The following is an 18,823-nucleotide window of genomic DNA, read 5'->3' on the forward strand; positions in this document are numbered from 1 at the left end:
GGATCTGTTTTCCTGCTGTTTGATTCTATGATTCTATGACTGTCCTTACCTGGTCTGGCCTACAAGTGCACTCCAGATCCACAGCAATGCGGTTGACTCTTAATTGCCCTCCAGGCAATTAGGATGGGCAGTAAAAGCTGGCCTAGCCAGAGATATCCATGTCCCGTAAGTCAATAAAAAAATTACCATGTTTAGTGCCTGACAGGGTTCTGTAAACTGTAGCTTCCCCAATATTCTTAGACTTCATTGGCTTTCATGCCATGGATGGAAGTTTTGAAATATCCTTGACATTATTCCATGGTTGGCTCACAATCTCATGTTGCTGGGGAATGTTAAGTTACACTTTGGGTTTCTTTAGGCACTTGACCCTCTTGCACATTTTAACCCAAGCTATGTCATGATATTTTGGATCTTGTTTTGGATTGTGAAACAAGGCCCTTTTTACTAACCCTTTTGATGGCTGCAAAAGCTGTTTTATAGCGTGTGATAATACTGATCATTTAACAGGGTTATGCGGTCCTTGACTCTTTTTTCCCCCAGAGAGGTCGTAAAAGTAGCAATTCTGAAAAGTTGGTTTGTGTGGGTTTTATGACCAATTTGATCAGAGTTAACAGATATTGCGTCAGGAAAAAGGCTTTCAAGTTTAAAAGAAACACTTGTACAATGACAGGGGAGTGGCCAGTTCTCACAGCTCACCTTTTCACTGGTTTGGTTTGGTTTTTAGCAGGCTGGCTTTCCACTGAAAGTAGGCAATCAGTTTTTGAGGCTGCTGATCCAAGAAACAGCTATATGGAAGAGGGAGTTCCATGCTGCCATTTCTGTCTCTCCTTTAAGACCCTGTGTTCAATATTACCTTTTGTGCCAAGGGATGTTTATGGAGATTGTTGCAAGTAGTTACAACAGCGTCATTAAGTTTGGATAATCTGTTGGGTTTTCGGATAGATTATATTATTCTGTATTCTATTCTCTTTTGTTTGTGTTTCGTTTGGTAATCTTGTAAATAAATTCTGTTTGTTTGAAACTCAGTGATTTGACCAGTTGCATCACTCCTGGAATATCCAGTCTACACTTGGTTAAAACAACTACCAAAATTAGGGTCTTGAAGTGTTTCGAGGGGGTCTGATCAGGTCCATAACAGATTGGGGGCTGTTTGCGGGATTTGTTCTATAGTTCCGATTTAGGATGAGGGTTGTTGGAGTAAAAGGCAGCGAGTTGAATTCTAGGCGTTGAATTTGGTTGGTTTAAACAGGACTTGGGATAGCAATGGCTCTTTCAGTCACCAAAGAGTTTTCTGGGGTGGAAGAAGTGATTTTGGGGGTTTTACAAAAGGATGATTAATGCCAATCTGCTGAATTAGCAGACAGGCTGGGGTTGAAGCTGCCTCCTTCCATGAGGAAAGGAGAGATAATTACAAAAAAGATCAGCATTTAAATTTGCTGGAAACGCCATCAGAATCTTGAGAAATGGTTAAAATCCAATTGAAAATGAAGCAATTGGAGTTAGAGAAAAATGACGAGGAAAGGGTAACAGAAATGAAACAATTTGAATTATGATTAAAAGCAGAGGAAAGAGAAAAAGAACAAATTGCTTTAGCAGAGCAATAAGAAAATGAAAGTTTGAACTTCAGAAATTGCCACTTAGACAGGAAAGTTAGTTTAAAAGGATGGAGATGAAGGCTGAAAGTAAGCTTAGTGAGGAAGAGCAAAGCCATTGGTAGCCAAAATCCTGGTGAGAAGCTGTTTAAATATATTGAAATGTTGCCTAAATTTGATGAGCAGGATGTGTAAGTCTTTTTCATCTAATTTGAAAAGGTGGTGAAACAAACACAGTGGCCAGTGACCATGTGGGTTTTGTTGATACAAAGAAAACTTGTAGGAAGAGCTAGTGAGGTATTCACATCACTATCAGAGGAGATATCTGGGCCTATGAGGAGGCAAAAAAGCCATCTTAAGTGCATATGAGCTGGTACCAGAAGCCTACAGATAACGTTTTAGGACTCTAAGGACGGACTCTCATCAAACCTACTTTGAATTTGAAAGGATCAAACAAAGTAATTTTGGAAGGTGGATAAGGGCATTAATAATCAAATCTATGACACTCTTAGAGAGAGGATTATGTTGGAGGAGTTCAAAAATTCACTTCCTGAAGTAGTGAGAACGCATGTGGAAGAGTAGAGAGTTAAAACGGAAAGACTAGCAGCTGAAATGGCTGATGATTATCTGTTGATCCATAAATCAAAATTTGGTTTCCAAAATCAATTTCAATCCATGAGGGATAAAAATTGGGAAAAAAAAAAGAGAAATCCCCTCATGGAAAAGCAAACAGAGACCTTTGTGAAGATCAGAAGAATAATTTACCATAGGGTTTGTCTAGAACTGCTTTTGTAAAAGAGTTAACAAGTTCAAAGTTTGTGCGAAGATTTGTAGCTCGGGTGCTCGTTGTTGTGGTTCTGTTCGCCGAGCTGGAAGTTTTTGTTGCAAACGTTTCGTCCCCTGGCTAGGCGACATCATCAGTGCTTGGGAGCCTCCTGCGAAGCGCTTCTTTGATGTTTCCTCCGGTGTTTATAGTGGTACCACTGCTTTGATAATAGCTGAGCAATATCTGTCTGAGAGATTTGCACCAAACGAAATAGTAGACTGATGTCCTACATACTTCTCTTTTGTTGTTTCTGTGCTGAAAAACAAATTCAAATGATTAATCGACATAGGTAAGCCCTCACTAACACATTGAATTTTTCTTTTGCAGCATTTTTGCCTGTAATTTGTTCTGGGATTGCCTTGCCAGATCAGAGCTGACCTTAGTCTCTTGTAAAACTGATTTTTAAAAAGATTTGGCTCTCCATAGCCTCCATTTCTTCTGAAAGAGACACTACTCATAAATGTCTTTCTTTATTGAGGTTACTTCAATACAGGTTGCAACAGTTTAGTCTTCGCTGTAGAAATTTGGTCTTTGACATTTGTTGTAAACTTCAGCTCAGCACTCAGTTAGCTGCTGAGTTACAGTTGGAAAAAAAGTCTTCATAATTGCCACTGTTGCTATCATCTCTTCCTCCTTCAATACCAACCAGCTCCCACTAGCCTTTAGAGCCAACTACTGCCGTAATGTAGTTGGGTCAAGTACCACTACCAGTATGATATTGTCTGAGTGCTGTACATTGAGCCCCTATAGTAGGTGGGGGTGCAGAGGTGGTGGAGGAGAAGATAGTATGTAATGGTAGTGTGACTGAACTATTAATTCAGAGGCCCTGGGTTTGAAATAGAGAATTTTATTTCAGTTAATAAAATCCAGAATGGAGTGCCAGTCTCAGTAATGGCACTTATGAAACTCACCGATTGTTGTAAAAACCCACCTACACACCTAGGCAAGGGCATTAACTGGTGTGGCCTACATGTGACTTCAACATGACACTTAGCTGCCCTTGAAGTGGCTTAGAAAGCCAAGGCACAATTAACATGATGAGCTAAAAAATACTGACGTTGCTAGCAACTCCCACATCCCATGAAAATATAAGAAAAATATGTTCCCCCATATAACATAATCCATGAAAACTGGGTTCTTATTGAGGCAGGTGTATTGAAATTAAAATCTCAGATATATACACTGAATTTTGTGCTTACTAATGTTATTGTTACATTACATAACTGTAATATTACACACGGCTGACTCTACTGACTATACACTGCCACTACAACTGCTACAGAAGATATCTTATATCATGGATTCTGGATATCTTATGTCATGCCATCCAACTTTCATTAAGATACACTGCCTTTCTGAGTTCTATTCAATAATACAACAGTTATCAAACCCATGACCTATATCATCTAAAAAGACAGAGGCAGTAGATATATGGAAATAACACCACCACATGTTCTCCTCGAAGTCATACACCATCACGATTTGAAAATATACTGCTCTTCTTTCGTCATCACTGGATCGAACTCACCAATAACTTTAAAGTCACTTTAGAGTGATTAGGATAAAGAGTGCTGTCTTTGAGAATTGCTTGGAAATTAAATATGTAATAAAACTCCTTACAAAAATTTTCCTTAATCTCTGTGGGAATCCCCCAACAGGTGTAATAGAGTTAACTGTTAAACTATGGCACTGGATCTGTTGTTATATTTTATATAGTGATTCTATTAAAATATAACACTAATTAGAAATAGATACTGTGTAACTGAAAGGCTCAGAAAACAATTTAAATCTACCAAACTGTTTTTTTTCCCCAGAAATTATGTGCCCTGATCATCAAGTTTTCAGCTACAATGCCAGAGCGTGTGATCGGACCTGCGTGTCACTATCTGACCGAGACTTTGAATGCAGTGCAACTGATGTCCCAGTTGATGGATGTATCTGTCCAACACATACATATCTTGATGTTTATGGTAACTGTGTTAAAGCATCAAAATGCCAATGCATAATCAACAATGGTGACTATTTAGGCCCAGGCAGATCAATCACCATTAACTATGAGACTTGGTAAGTAAGCAGTGTAGATATTGAATCATCAGAATGAAAAAAAAACATTTAAAATATATCATGCAATTTTGTAGCACCTTAGAATGACCTGAATTGAAAAGTAGTGAAGAATGTTTTATACTCTTATATGTCATTACTGTCTTCCATGTTAATGAACACTTTTTAAAAATGCATTAATTTTAAATCAGTGACAGATGAATGCCATCTGTAGACATTAAGAATGTGTTGACCTTTATCACAAGCAGTCACCTCTGAGCTAGTTATGCATTATAGATGTTAACCTAATGGGTTGAACATTTGTGGCTATTCTGAAAGATTGCATTGCTATAATGTTTGGGGATTGAGCCTCGACACAAATTTTTTGGGTTTAAACTGAGTGCTGAAATTTGTAGGATGGCCTTATGATTCAAAATCTCTCTCTATTTTTGACAAGATGATTGATTTAAGATGGGTACACAGACTGTGGACACAGGCAGGCAATAATGAAATACTGGCATTTCACAAAGAATTTGTCTTTATAATGATCACAGACTAGGCCACCAAACTTAAGGCATAATCTGGCTAGGGACCAAGTCATCATTATTTTCTAAAGGACATAAATGGCAAGATTCAGGAAGCTTATTGAGGGGAAAAAAGCCGTAGGAACAACAACAATAAACTTCACTATACAGTATTAGAATATGCAATCTATAATAAAAATCTAGCTCATACTCTTAAAACCCCAAATTAATATAGGTAATAGACTGTGAATGAGAATCCCACACAGCACATCAAATAGCAAATGTGATGAAGACAGTTCTCACGTGTCTCTCAGCAACTCTCTCAGATATTAGTGACACTTTGTGCTATCAAATTTCATTGAATTTCACAACAGCTTACAGTTTTTCACTTTTGTCTATCTGGCTTTTGTCCATCACATGTCCGATTTAATATGCGCTGCCTCAACATTTATTCCAGTTCTAATAACCAGATTTATTCCAGTTCTAATAACTGTCCCTACTCATAGGCACAACTCCAGCTTTTCATTGGCATCTAGCTTCACCAAGCTTGAACTCCCCATGGGCCTTTCCCTGAACTCTAATGTTCCACGTTAGAGGAACATTAAAGGAAATTCTATTTCTGTTTTTCAACCTTCACTGTCAGGTAGACAGAACTAATTATGAGAGACAGCTTGTTTTTAGCCCCATATCTTCAAGGGTTTTTTCAGACCCCTGATCTCAATCTTTAGCTGCCTAACTTCTAGAACTTCTTTCTGAATTTTACCAACACAAAGATATCCAACTACTCTTCTCACTTATTCCTCTAACCTGTTTAGTTCAGTTGTCTCCCTCAGATGGAGTCTATTCTCTTCCTCTCACACATATACGGGTCTTTATGCCTCTTCAGTGACCCTTGAATTGTCTGGAGTAACTGAAAAGTCTTGCAATTCAGCCTGCCTCTATTTCTTGGCAGAATTGTATGTAACTGATATTTTGTATCAGCCAAATGTAATAATTCCTCAGAACTGAGTGTGCCCTGGGTGTTGCATTTTCACTGAATGGTGGGTTCTGCAGCAGAAGTATTACTTAAAAGAAGAAGGATTCATCACACACTACACATGGAGGATAGAGATTGTGCATGCAATATGGACACCTCAGATGTAATTATGTTATTGCATGTGAGAAACAAAACTCACTCACAATTCAGCCTGAGACAAAGCCTTGGAAACAAGAACATGTTATTCTGTACGGCCTTGCAAGAACAGGCGCTTGCGTAAGCAATCAGGCAAGCAATAGTGCAAATTACAAAGTATGTAGGCATTCTTTATTCAGTTTGCAAGTTGCAGAATCACGTCTCCCTTTTCCCATTAGTCTAGTCTTGTCTTATCATAAGCCGATTACTTCACTTGTTTTTCTCTAATTTTCCTTATCTGACTACCCTGCTGTCCTTGTCCTTGTTTGTTACAGCCTGCCTGTTATTTTATCCAGTTCCCCTTATCATACTATAAGCTTATTGTGAAATGCCCCTACTGCTTCTTTTGTGGTCAGCTACAACACTTTAAAGTTATTTCTTAGTTTAAAACTATTTCTTAAACAAAAACCTCTATGTTCGTTAAAATCTTAGCCTTATGTATACTGCAAGAATCCCGCTACCGTTTGTGTAATGTTCCCCTTCCCCTCCCCCCACAAAACCCCCTCACCCATCTGCAAAAACAACATCTCTAACCACCACCACCTACAGAAACTACATTTCTAAGCTCCCACATTGCATGAAGCACAGACACTTTACATAGAATGTGGGCATTGTATGTTAAACAGAACATTTCACGTTGGGCTCAGGCACTGTACGTGAAGTGTAAGCATTTCATATGGAGCACATGGCTTTTCATGGAGCATATTTTGCCTGGTACCTGAACACTTCATATGGAGCATGGATGATTATCATGGAGCCTGGGAGCTTCACACATAGCACAGGCAATTTCCATAGAGAGTGAGCACTTCCTGTAAAACAAGATATTACAATACCATTAGGAACTAGCAACTTTTATTTTTAAATAGACAAAGTTTCAGAATCAAGGTACTTATAAGGTAATAAAGCCACAGGATTCCAAAGATTTGAACAAATAAGAGTAAGCCTTACTATACATTAGAATAGTAATACAATTGAATATATACAATTTATTTCTAACACTCAGAATAAATAAGTCGTATATAGAATCATAGCATCATACAGCATGGAAACAGACTCTTTGGTCCAATCAGTGCATGCTGAACATAATTCCAAACTAAAATAGTACCACCTGCCTGCTCTAGGACCAGATCCCTCCAAACCTTTCCTATTCATGTATCTATCCAAATGTCTTTTAAATATTCTAATTGTACTCACATCCACAGGAATTCATTCCACAGCAAAATATACTCTGTGTAAAAAAATGCCCCTTATATCTTTTTTAAATCTCTCACCTCTTGGGCGGCACAGTGGTTAGCACTGCTGCCTCACAGCGCCAGAGACCCGGGTTCAATTCCCGCCTTAGGCGACTGACTGTGTGGAGTTTGCACGTTCTCCCCGTGTCTGCGTGGGTTTCCTCCGGGTGCTCCGGTTTCCTCCCACCACCATCCAAAAGATGTGCAGGGTCAGGTGAATTGGCCATACTAAATTGCCCGTAGTGTTAGGTAAGGGGTAAATGTAGGGGTATGGGTGGGTTTCGCTTCGGCAGGTCGGTATGGCCTGTTTCCACACTGTAATCTAATCTAATCTAATCTCTCACCCTAAAAATGTGCCAGGAAAAAGTGAGGACTGCAGACGCTGGAGATCAGAGTTGAAGAGTGTGGCACTGGAAAAGCACAGTCTGTTAGGCAGCATCCATGGAGCAGGAAAGTCGACATTTCAGGCATAAGCCCTTCATTAAAATTCCTGATGATGGGTTTAGGCTCAAAAGGTCAACTCTCCTGCTCCTCCGATGCAGCCTGACTGGCTGTGCTTTTCCAGCCCACACTCTTCAACCCTTAAAATGTGCCCCCTAGTCTTGAGATTGCCCATCTCAGGGAAAAGACAACTACCATCAACTCAATCTATGCCTCTCATTATTTTATAAACTTTGACCAGGTCACCTTTCAACCTCCTACGCTCCAGTGAAACAAGTCCCAACCTTTCTTTATATCTCAAACCTTCCACACGCAGCAATATCTTAGTAAATCTATCCTGAACCTTCTCCAGCATGATAATATGCTTCCCATAACCGGGCAACCAAAACTCGACACAGTAATCTAGAAGAGACCTCAATATTCTGTAAAGCCTCAACATAACATCTCAGTCCTCTACTCAAAGGACTGAACAATGAGAGCAATTATATATAAAATAGACTGTGATCTCAGACATTCCACATAAAGCATAGATATTTCCCATGGTGAATGGACACGGTGTGAAATGTGAACACCTTTCTTGGGCACTATACATTGAGTGAAAGCATTTGCCTTGGCACTATATGAAGCATGAGCAGTTCACCTGGAGAAAGAGTAGTTTACATAGAATGTGGGTTATCCTACCTGGAAACATGACAATGAAATACAGAAAAAAAGTGGCCTTAAATCAGAAATATGAAATAAAGGCAGAACAAAGCAGCAAATCAAGGTGAGCAAATCCAGTTCCGTTAGTGAGAAACGGTTACCTCAAATCTCTTCCCTGTCTCTCTCCACAGGTTTTGTAGGAATGGGAAACTGAAATGTGCAGGCCAGCCTCCAGTCTTCAAAGGTCTAATGAAATTCTCTTTCATTTTAAATATTAAAAATATTTAGAATATGTCATACAAGTGTCTTTATACTCAAAAAAAATCAAAGATATGGTTTCATATATATTACTTTGTAATCCTGCTTACTGTATTCCACTTGAAAATGATCTCACATTGATGGTGATTGTATACGTAAATCTTTTTGTAATAAAGTACAACATGCCATTAATCTACTTAATTGCTTGCAGCATCCACAATTTAATATTAAGTGATAATGAACAAGGACACCTAATTTTCTTTGAAGTTCCCAGCTGCTTACATTTAAGGATTGTTGTGTATTTCTTTTTTCTGACAAAAAGTGGATAACCTCAGCAAATTTGTCCTTGCAGGAATGTGCAAGCCTCCTAAAGTTTACTTTAGCTGTGCACATGGGCCACAAGACCAATATGGAACAACATGTGCACCAACCTGCCAGATGATAGCCACAGAAATCTCATGCGTGAGTAGGAAATATAAAAAATTCTCTTTTTTTCAGAATTGTGAATCTAACTATTTGAAAATTGATTTGTCCATTCTTCACTTTACCCAAAGATACCAGCTAAATGCGTATCTGGCTGTATATGTCCAGAGGGGATGGTCTTAGATTATGATGATCGTTGTGTCTACCCTGAAGACTGTCCATGCAAATTCAGTGACCGGACCTACAAAAGAGGAGAAAAAATGATGAAAGATTGTGAGGAGTGGTAATGAATTCAAATATTTTATTGATCTACCTCTGAGCTAAAAATGAAAAACTGTTTTTAAAATAACTCTATTTTAGAGTCAGCTGATCCATACAGGACAAGGCACATTCTGGTTTCTTTGATATTAGTGTCTCCAGATCAGGGGCAAACAATTGTTCAATATTCAACATAGAATTGTTGAAGAATAAAGAGTTACAGAGGTTTATCTCATAGTGGAGAAATTAAATTAACATAGACATAGAATCCCTACAGTGTCAAAGCAGACAATTTGGCCCATCACGTCCATACATCTGAAGAGCATTCCACCAGACCCTGTAACCGTACATTTCCCATCGCTAATCCACCTAGCCTACATATCTCTGGATATTACAGACAATTTAGCATAGCCAATCCACCTGACCTGCACATCTTTGGACTATGAGAGGAAAGCTGAGTGCTCAGAGAAAACCCACGCTGACACAGGGAAAATATGCAAACTCCATGCCAACAATGACCCAGACCCCAATCAAACCCAGATCCTGGCACTGTGAGGCAACAATGCTAATCACTGAGCCACCATTTCCATATACCACTTCTTAACTATATTTGACTAAAATGTTTGACTTCTTTGATATAGAAAGAAGAGGAGCTGATGAGGGCCATAAGGATGTGAGAAATGGGGGCAGAAGGAAATGATTCAGACCATTGAGCCTGTTCTTCCATTCAGTGAGATCATGACTTCAATGTCGTTTCCTGCACAATCCCATGTTCTTGCTGCTTTTAATAGCAGAAATCTTATCTAAGTTTTAAACATACTTCATCACTCAGCTCCACAAACCTCTGTCCCAGAGATTCCAGATGCTCATCACAGTTTTCTGTGAAGAAATTTCTTCAGAGTCCAAAATTGCCTGTCCTTTAACCCTGACACTGTGTCTCCTAGATTTACCCCCTCCCCACCCTGCCAGAGAAAATTCCTTGCTGTATCTGTGTCAGTGAGAATTGTTTATGTTTGTATGAGATCAGTCCTCATGCTGTTGAAAATAAAAAGTCCTATGTTATTTAACCATTTCAAAAAGAACAATCTCTCAATCCTAGGAATTAGTTTGGCGTTCATTCTGGAAAATATGTCAAGTCATAGGTAAAGAGGTCAATACTATACACAGTATTCCAGATGTGGCCTCACCGTGGCTCTATAATTGCAATGAGATACCTTTATCCTATACTCAAATCTTCTTGCAATGAAGGCCAATATGCCACTTTACCGCTTAATTGCTTGCAGTAAGTGACTAATGCACAGGGACACCCAATTTTCTTTGAAGTTCACTACTTCCTAGCCTGTTACGTTTAAGAACTGCTGTGTATATCTGTTTTCTGACAAAAAGTGGATAACTTCAGATCTCTCCATGTTGTATCCATCTGCCAATTTTTGCTGTTCATAATGTTTAGGGTGAGAGGGGAAAGATCTAAAAAAGACCTAAGGCGCAAATTTTTCACACAGAGGGTATGGAATGAGCTGCCAGAGGAAGTGGTGGAGGCTGGTACAATTGCAATATTTAAGAGGCATTTGTATGGGTATATGAATAGGAAGGGTTTGGTGGGATATGGGCCGGGTACTGGCAGGTGGGACTAGATTGGGTTGGGATATCTGGTCGGCATGGACAGGTTGGACCGAAGGATCTGTTTCCATGCTGTACATCTCTATGACTGTCTTGAAGCCTTCTTGTATTACCCTAACTAAGACTTGTCCCTAGTTTTCTGTTATGTGAAAACTTAGAACTAGTGCATTTAATCCCACAATCAAATTATTGATGCAGATTGGAAATTACTGGGGCCCAGCATTGTTTCCTGAGGCACAAGTCACAGCTGGCCAACTTGAAAATGGTTCATTTATTTGACACTGTTTTCTGTCCATTTAACCTGTTCTCAATCCTGCTAGTACATCCCACCCAATCCCACATTCTCTAATTATATTCACTAACCTGTCTGGTCCCTTACCAAAAGCTTTGAGAATCTAAATATATCATATCCACTGATTTTCCCTTTCTCTAATCTGCTAGTTATATTCTCAAAAATTTATTAAACAGGAGTCCTGTTTCTACAAGATGCATTGCAACAACTCACCAAGGTTCCTCTGAAAGCATCTTGAAAATCTTTACCAGCTGGAAGAACAAGAGAAGCAGATGTGTCGAAACACCCCCCACCTGCAAGTTTCCTCCAAGCCGCACCATCCTAACTTAGAACTTTATCATTATTCCATCACTAAGATGATGAGCAACATCTTGGAACCACCTTCCTCATTTCATGACTGCAGTGGTTCAAGAAGGCAGCTCACTATCACTGTTTCAAAGGCAATTAAAGGTGGACAATAGATGCTGCCAGAGCCAGTCAATATTCTGTGAACAACTTTGATATCATAGTGTTAGGGAGATCTGGATTTGGGTGTACAAAACTTGAATTCACAGTTTGTGTATTGTGTGAAACTTGGAATTACAGTAAATGAAGTGGCAATCCTTAGGAAGACATGAAATGAAGAAACATGGCAGATGAAAATTAATGCAGAATGGTGAGAAATAATTTTGGTAGGATGGAAAAGGAGAGGAAAGATACAAACTAAAACATAAACTCTGTTTACATAAAAAAATCTTTGGAAGTGCAGAAGTCAAGATGCATTTGGGATGCTTGACCTTGTTAATAGGAGAATAGAGAGAGACAGTAGTGTCATAGTAATGTCATTAGACTTGTAATTCAGAGACCCAGTATTCTAGGGTCACCGGTTCGAATATACATTTGACATGATGTGGGTGATTTCAAACAGAAATGAGTCCAGCACCAAGCTCATTTTAGTTACTGGCCATCCCAGGGTCAAAAGAAGTGGAGATGCAAATGTTTCCTGGGCATCAGTATTCATGATGTAGCATACAGCTTTCACACTAAATGTCACTAATGGTCAGATGCGATATAAAACCTGGCTCTAACTTAGAGCCAGCAGTGCTAGAATGTGGAATAGATAGGGCTGCATACTGTTTCACACTGCCTCGGGCAGCAGACTTGTTTCAAACTCCGTCCTGCCACAGGCTGTTCACATTGCGTTGGACTGCAGACTGATATGAAGGGACCCTGCTCTGTAGTTGGTCCTATTGGCCTTGAAAGCTTGGCCAGTCGTCACTGGCGGCATTTAGGTCTCACCAGTGCAGGTCTACTGGGAGAGTCCTGGCCAAATACAAGCTCACCCTCCTCAGCTGGAACCCCTGCAGGCTTTGGTATCACAGGCAGGTAAAAGGTAGACCGGCTGGGCACATTTAGAGTATCCTTGAAGCAAAGGAGACTGAGAGGGGACATGATTGAGATATATAAAATTCTGAAGGCATAGAGAGGGTAGATGGGAAGAAACTCTTCCCTTTGTTGGAAGGACGAATGGCTAGGGGACAAAGATTTAAGGTATGGGTCAAAAGGTTTAGAAGAGGTTAGGAGGTGGGCTTTCCTCAGGCTGCGCAGAAAGCAGACACGCTGCTGGGCTTTCTTTGCTATGGAGCTGGTATTGAGGGTCCAGGTGAGATTCTCTGCTAGGAGTATGCCAAGAAATTTGGTGCTCTTCACAATCTCCAGGGGGGAGCTATTGATGTCCAGTGGGGCGTGGCCCGTGCTTTCCTGAAGTCAATAACCATCTCTTTCGTTTTGTCCACATTCAGAGACTAGTCGTTGGCTCTGCACCAGTCCGTTAGCCACTGCACCTCCTTTCTGTATGCTGATTTGTCATTCATGCTGATGAGACCCACTGCAGTTGTACTATTCGCAAACTTTATGATGTGATTCGGCCTATGCATCACTGCACAGTCGTGTGTCAGCAGGGTCAACAGCAGTGGACTGAGCACACATTCCTGGGGGGGCCCTGTCCTCAGTGTGATGGTTTTGGACATGTTGTTCCCAATCCAGACTGACTGAGGTCTCCCAGTCAGGAAGTCCAGGATCCAGTTACAAAGGGAGGTATTCAGGCCCAGCAGACTCAACTTTCCAATCAGGTGCTGAGGAATGATCGTGTTAAATGCAGAACTGAGGTCTATGAACGGTGGTCTGAGGTAGGTGTCCTCCTTCTCTGGGTGGGTGAGGGCCAAATGGAGAGCCCTATAATTAGTTCTGTCATCACCTTGCCCCTTTAAAGGATTGAAGCTTGTCCCTAAAAGCTACTGACTAATCAAAAGCCAGCTGCTCATCAGTCTCAGCAGCACTTGAAATAACTGCATAGAGACTGGCTCCTGATGAAGGGCTTTTGCCCGAAACGTCGATTTTGTTGCTCCTTGGATGCTGCCTGAACTGCTGTGCTCTTCCAGCACCACTAATCCAAAGTCTGGTTTCCAGCATCTGCAGTCATTGTTTTTACCTATCCTGTCACCAAGTCAACTTTTATTTACTAGTGCATAATACAGTGGCTGTGGCCAGCCAGTTTGAAGTCAGTCCACAGGGTAGTCATACCTGGTACATTTGAAAATATTGTGATGTTTAGAGGTCAGTCATCATAGCTTCAGGACATCTCTGCATGTGTTCCTCAGTGTACTGTCCTATCTTCAGCTGCTTCAATGATGAACTTCCCTCCATCAAAAGTTCAGAAATGAGAAGTTTTACTGATAATTACATTGTGCTAAACACCCTTTGTGATTCTTCAGCCATTGAAACAGTCTGTGTCAAGACTGGGCTTGGACAACCTTCAGGCAACTAACGTGTGCACCACGTAAGTGCCAGACATCTCCAACAAGAGAGAATGTAATCAACACCCCTAAATATTTACCACTGTTTCCACAACTGTCAACATCTTTAAAGTGTCCATTCGCTCGAAACTAAACTGGACAAACCATATTAATACTGTGGCTACAAAGGAATGCAAGAGGCTAGGAATCTGCAGCAAGTAACTCACCTCCAGCGGCATTTTAAGTCATGCAAAGAATTTCAGATTGGAAAGGGTCCGATCATACTGTGTTAAGGAGCCTGATGACATGGGGGAAGAAACCGTTGCACAGTCTGGCCATGAGAGACCAATATGGTCTGGTATCTTCTGGCAGATGGCAGGAGGGAGATGAGTTTGAGTGAGGTGTGTTTGGGGTCTTCCACAATGCTCGCAACATCTCAGTTGTCATCCCTGAGTTTGCTGAACAAACGTTTTACACATCCAATCACTATGAATGGGCATCCTCAATGGCCAGAAACATTGAGCCCATGAAAGGATCGGAGTATTCAACCTGCAACCAAGTCCAGGGTTTACCTGGCCATTCCCCTGAATATGAGGGTGCTGCTGGTGGCAGGTTTTGGCCTTGTTGGCACTCTGGGCACTGCCCCACCAATGCAGCTATGTCAGCATCCAACTTTGCCCACTAGACATAGCTTCTTGCTAGCATTTTCATCTTAGAAGTCTCTGGATGACCCTGTTGGAGTTTGGCCAGTATCTGACAATGACCTTTACTAGGGACAATCATCCTTGCTCCCACAATAAAATGTTGTCCTCTACAGTAATCTGGTCTCGCCAGGTAAAAAGATGTTTCAATCATGGTTGCAATGGCCCTTCTGTTTTCCCCCATTATCACCTGCTGTTTTAGTTTCACTCTGACAGGATATTTTTGTGTCCACAGTCGAATATTGACTTCGGTGACTGGAAGAATGTCTAGAAGATTTAAAACTCAAAAAACTGATTTTTCCAGGGGAAGCACCACCAGTCGAGTATCTGCTAGTGGAAGGTGGCTCAAGGCATCCACGTTAGCCACTTGTCTTCCTTCAGTAGCCCTAGCAGGGGTTTATGATCTGTTAAAATGACAAATTCCCATCCAAGTGGAACTCGCACCAAAGCTTATTGCCAAACCTCCCTTTTCTGTCTGGGTATATTTGAATTCAGCATCAGCCAAAGTTCAAGAAATATACGCGATCAGGTGTTCCTCTCCATTGGGCCACAGAGAGCTGTAGGGGGAGGCATCGCATGTCAGCACTACTTATTGCTTTAGACCATAGTGGGCAATAACTGCATTTTTCACTTCACCAAGGGCTGCTTCTTGGCGTTGCAACCATTTCCAAGGCTGACATTTTGTAATGGCAAGTGAATGGATGTCAAGGTTACATATGAATTTTCCATAATAGTTCACTAACCCAAGAAAAGACCTAAGTTTCATTACAGACATGGGAGCCAGGGCTCCTTTGATTGCACTCACTTTCTCCTCCAACTGGTATAACCCATTTTGTTGACTCTGTAACCCAAGTAGGTCACTTGCAGTGCCTGGAACACACACTTTTCCCATTTAAGGCATACATCTGCCAGTGAGAAACATTTAAGCACTATGTTGAAGTTATGAATCATAGAGATATATAACACGGAAACAGACCGTTCAGTCCAACTTGTCCATGCCGAACAGGTATCCTACCCTAATCTAGTCCCATTTGCCAGCACTTGGCCCATATCCCTCTTAAACCCTTCCTATTCACTTCCGATGCCTTTTAAATGTTGTGATTGTACCAGCCTCCACCACTTCCTCTGTCAGCTCATTCCATACTCACCATCCTCTGCGTGAAAAAATTGCCCCTTAGGTCCCTTTTATATCTTACCTCTCTCACCCTAAACCTATGACCTCTAGATCTAGACTTTCCACCCCAGGGAAAAGACCTTGTCTATTTATCCTATCCATACTCCTATGATTTTATAAACCTCTATAAGGTCACCGCTCAGCCTCTGATGCTCCAGAGAAAACAGCCCTAGCCTATTCAGCCTCTCCCTATAGCTCAAATCCTCCAAACCTAGCAATGTCCTTGTAAATCTTTTCTGAACCCTTTCAAGTTTCATGACATCCTTCCAATAAGGAGGAGACCAGAAATGCACACAATATTTGAAAAATTGCCTAACCAATGTCCTGTACAGCCACAACATGATCTCCCAACTTCTATACTCAAAGCTCTGACCAATAAAGGAAAGCATGCCAATCTACCTGCAGCTCCACTTTCAAGGGACTTTGAACCTGCATTCCAAGATCTCTTTGTTCAGCAACACTCCCCAGGACCTTACCATTAAGTGTATAAGTCCTGTCCTGATTTGCTTTTTGAAAATGCAGCATCTCACATTTATCTAAATTAAACTCCATCTGCCACTCCTCAGCCCACTGGCCCATCTGATCAAGATCCCATTGTACTCTGAGGTAACCTTTTTGACAGTCCATTACACCTCCAATTTTGGTGTCATCTGCAAACTTACTGACTACACCTCCTATGTTCACATTCAAATCATTTATAAAAATGACAAAAAGTAGTGGAGCCAGTGCTGATCTTGTGGCACACTACTGGTCACAGGCCTCCATTCTGAAAAGCAATCCTTCACCACCACCCTCTGTCTTCTACCTTCATGCCAGTTCTGTATTCAAATGGCTACTTCTCCCTGTATTGCATGACATCTAACCTTGCTAACCAGCCACCCTTGAGGAACCTTGTCAATTGCCATTCTGAAGTCCATATAGATCACATATACTGCTCCGCCCTTATTAATCCTTTTTGCTTTTTAAGAAATTGGAACCCTTAATTTGGAATGGTTGCTAAGTGGAAATTCTCAGTCTAGCTGAGGCCTTGAACAAGCTTAAAAGTTGGAGTCCCGAGCGAATCTTGTTAAAGACAAATTTTGCAGATACAACCACACCAGTATCAACCTTCATGGGAGCTGGGTGACCATTTAAGCAAACATTAATCTTAATTGGCTCTGATTTGGGTGTTATTAAGCATAGGGGTGTTCTAACCCATATGTAAGGGGAACATTCCGGGATGTGCACTCTTCTGGGTACCATCCTCTGAGTTTTCCTACTCAAGTTAAGCCTTGTAGGACTCCTTTGCTGACTTGTCTGCATACCTGCAGCAACTACAATGTTTGCTGGCCCAGATCCTGAAGAACTGTTTAGTCACTTGACTAAGGCTCAGCTTTGTTGTGGGGTTCTGCTGTGGGTTGGCCTGTGGTCCCTCTGCTCAGGACATGCCCTGTGGGAGGTTCTGCAGTTGCGTACACTCGCATCATGTTCCCCAAGCTCAGTTGGACAGGTACAAGTGTCCATCTCCGTTGGGATGCCTTGCAGTTCCCATGCTCCACTTGCCGCATTTTCTAATGACAAGGCCAGCTGCAGTGCCTGTTTGGAGTCTAGTTGTCTACAGTTAGTTGGTGCTTCTGCATGGTTACGTCATTAATCCCACATACCAAACAGTCTCTCACTATCTCATTCAAGATCAACCCAAATTCTTATCCCTCTGCCTGTCGTCATAACCTTGTCAAAAATCCCAGCACAGATTCCCCCGGTTCTCTAACAGTCAAATAAAACAGATCGCATTAGAGGAGGTTGGGGTCACATTATTCCTTCACCAACTATGTCAACCCTTCGTGTCTGATACCTCTGGGAAAGTTAAGCCCCTTATAACCGAAAATGCTGCGGGTCCATACACAGTCAGTGGATTACTTATTGCTTTTCATCTGCCCCAATGTCATTTGGTGGAAAAAATAACACATTATTTCAACATACTGGGCCTAGTGTTCGATGGCAGGGTAAAATCAGTCAAGCTTCCCAAATAGAAGCATGGTGCCAAAAACGCTTACTCCAATTCCAAGATGACAGTTGCAAGCGAATATTCTTCAGGCATGTCCTGTTTTCACCGAATACGACTGAAATAACTGAACAGAGGCCAGGTCCTGTCACCAAGTTACCCTTTATTTTTTTTTAATAGATATTTCTATTAGAAATTTAACATTTTTACAAGTTTACAAAAATAAACAAAACTCTCAGATATAAACATTGATATACAATTAGCTCAAATATACAATAGCCAAAATTTGACAAAAAAAAAACAAAACAACAAAAAAAAACCGAAAAGAAAAAAAAACAAACAAACAAAACTCAACTATCTACTAATCTAACCTACAACTAACCAGGGTGTATATTTAAGTCTCTTACATGCTCGGGATGTGTTAGCATCAGATATAATAAAACCCATATTCGTGCGGGATTCCTCCCCTGAGGGGCCGCGGACCAGCCAGGTTTGTAATCGCAATTAAATAAAAGCCCTTGTTAGGATAGCCGAAATATCTGTATTTATGTAATTCAAAAAGGGCTGCCATATTTTATAAAATAATTCGGTCTTTCGGTGCACCATATTTGTAAGGAAGTCAAGGGGAATACATTCCATAATTAGTCTGTGCCAATTTGAAAGTCCAGGGGGGCCCTCCGCCGCCCAGTTCACCAAAATATTTTTCCTTGCACAGAAAGAAAGAATAGAAAATAGTCTCTTCCCGTACGTGTCCAGGGAGGGAAAGTTCGAAAAGCCCAAGAGGAGAGATACAGGGTCCACTTTTATTTCCGTTCCTAAAATTTCTGTCAGGGTACTTGCTACTTTAGTCCAATATCTACGGATCTTATGA

General features: G+C 40.9%; 1 protein-coding gene across 1 annotated transcript in view; it reads left to right on the top strand.

The window, feature by feature from the left end:
• Window positions 1-18,823, top strand: part of LOC122558123 (mucin-6-like) — a 276,414-nt gene that overhangs the window by 187,429 nt on the left and 70,162 nt on the right. Inside the window, exons 22-25 of the mRNA XM_087996806.1 lie at window positions 4,233-4,482; window positions 8,660-8,712; window positions 9,079-9,188; window positions 9,281-9,432. Coding sequence (XP_087852932.1) covers window positions 4,233-4,482; window positions 8,660-8,712; window positions 9,079-9,188; window positions 9,281-9,432 — 565 coding nt within the window. The remainder of the gene's footprint in view (window positions 1-4,232; window positions 4,483-8,659; window positions 8,713-9,078; window positions 9,189-9,280; window positions 9,433-18,823) is intronic.

Source organism: Chiloscyllium plagiosum, unplaced genomic scaffold, assembly GCF_037043375.1.
Source record: "Chiloscyllium plagiosum isolate Xiang-an unplaced genomic scaffold, Cpla_swu_hap1 HiC_scaffold_18, whole genome shotgun sequence".
NCBI lineage: Eukaryota > Metazoa > Chordata > Chondrichthyes > Orectolobiformes > Hemiscylliidae > Chiloscyllium > Chiloscyllium plagiosum.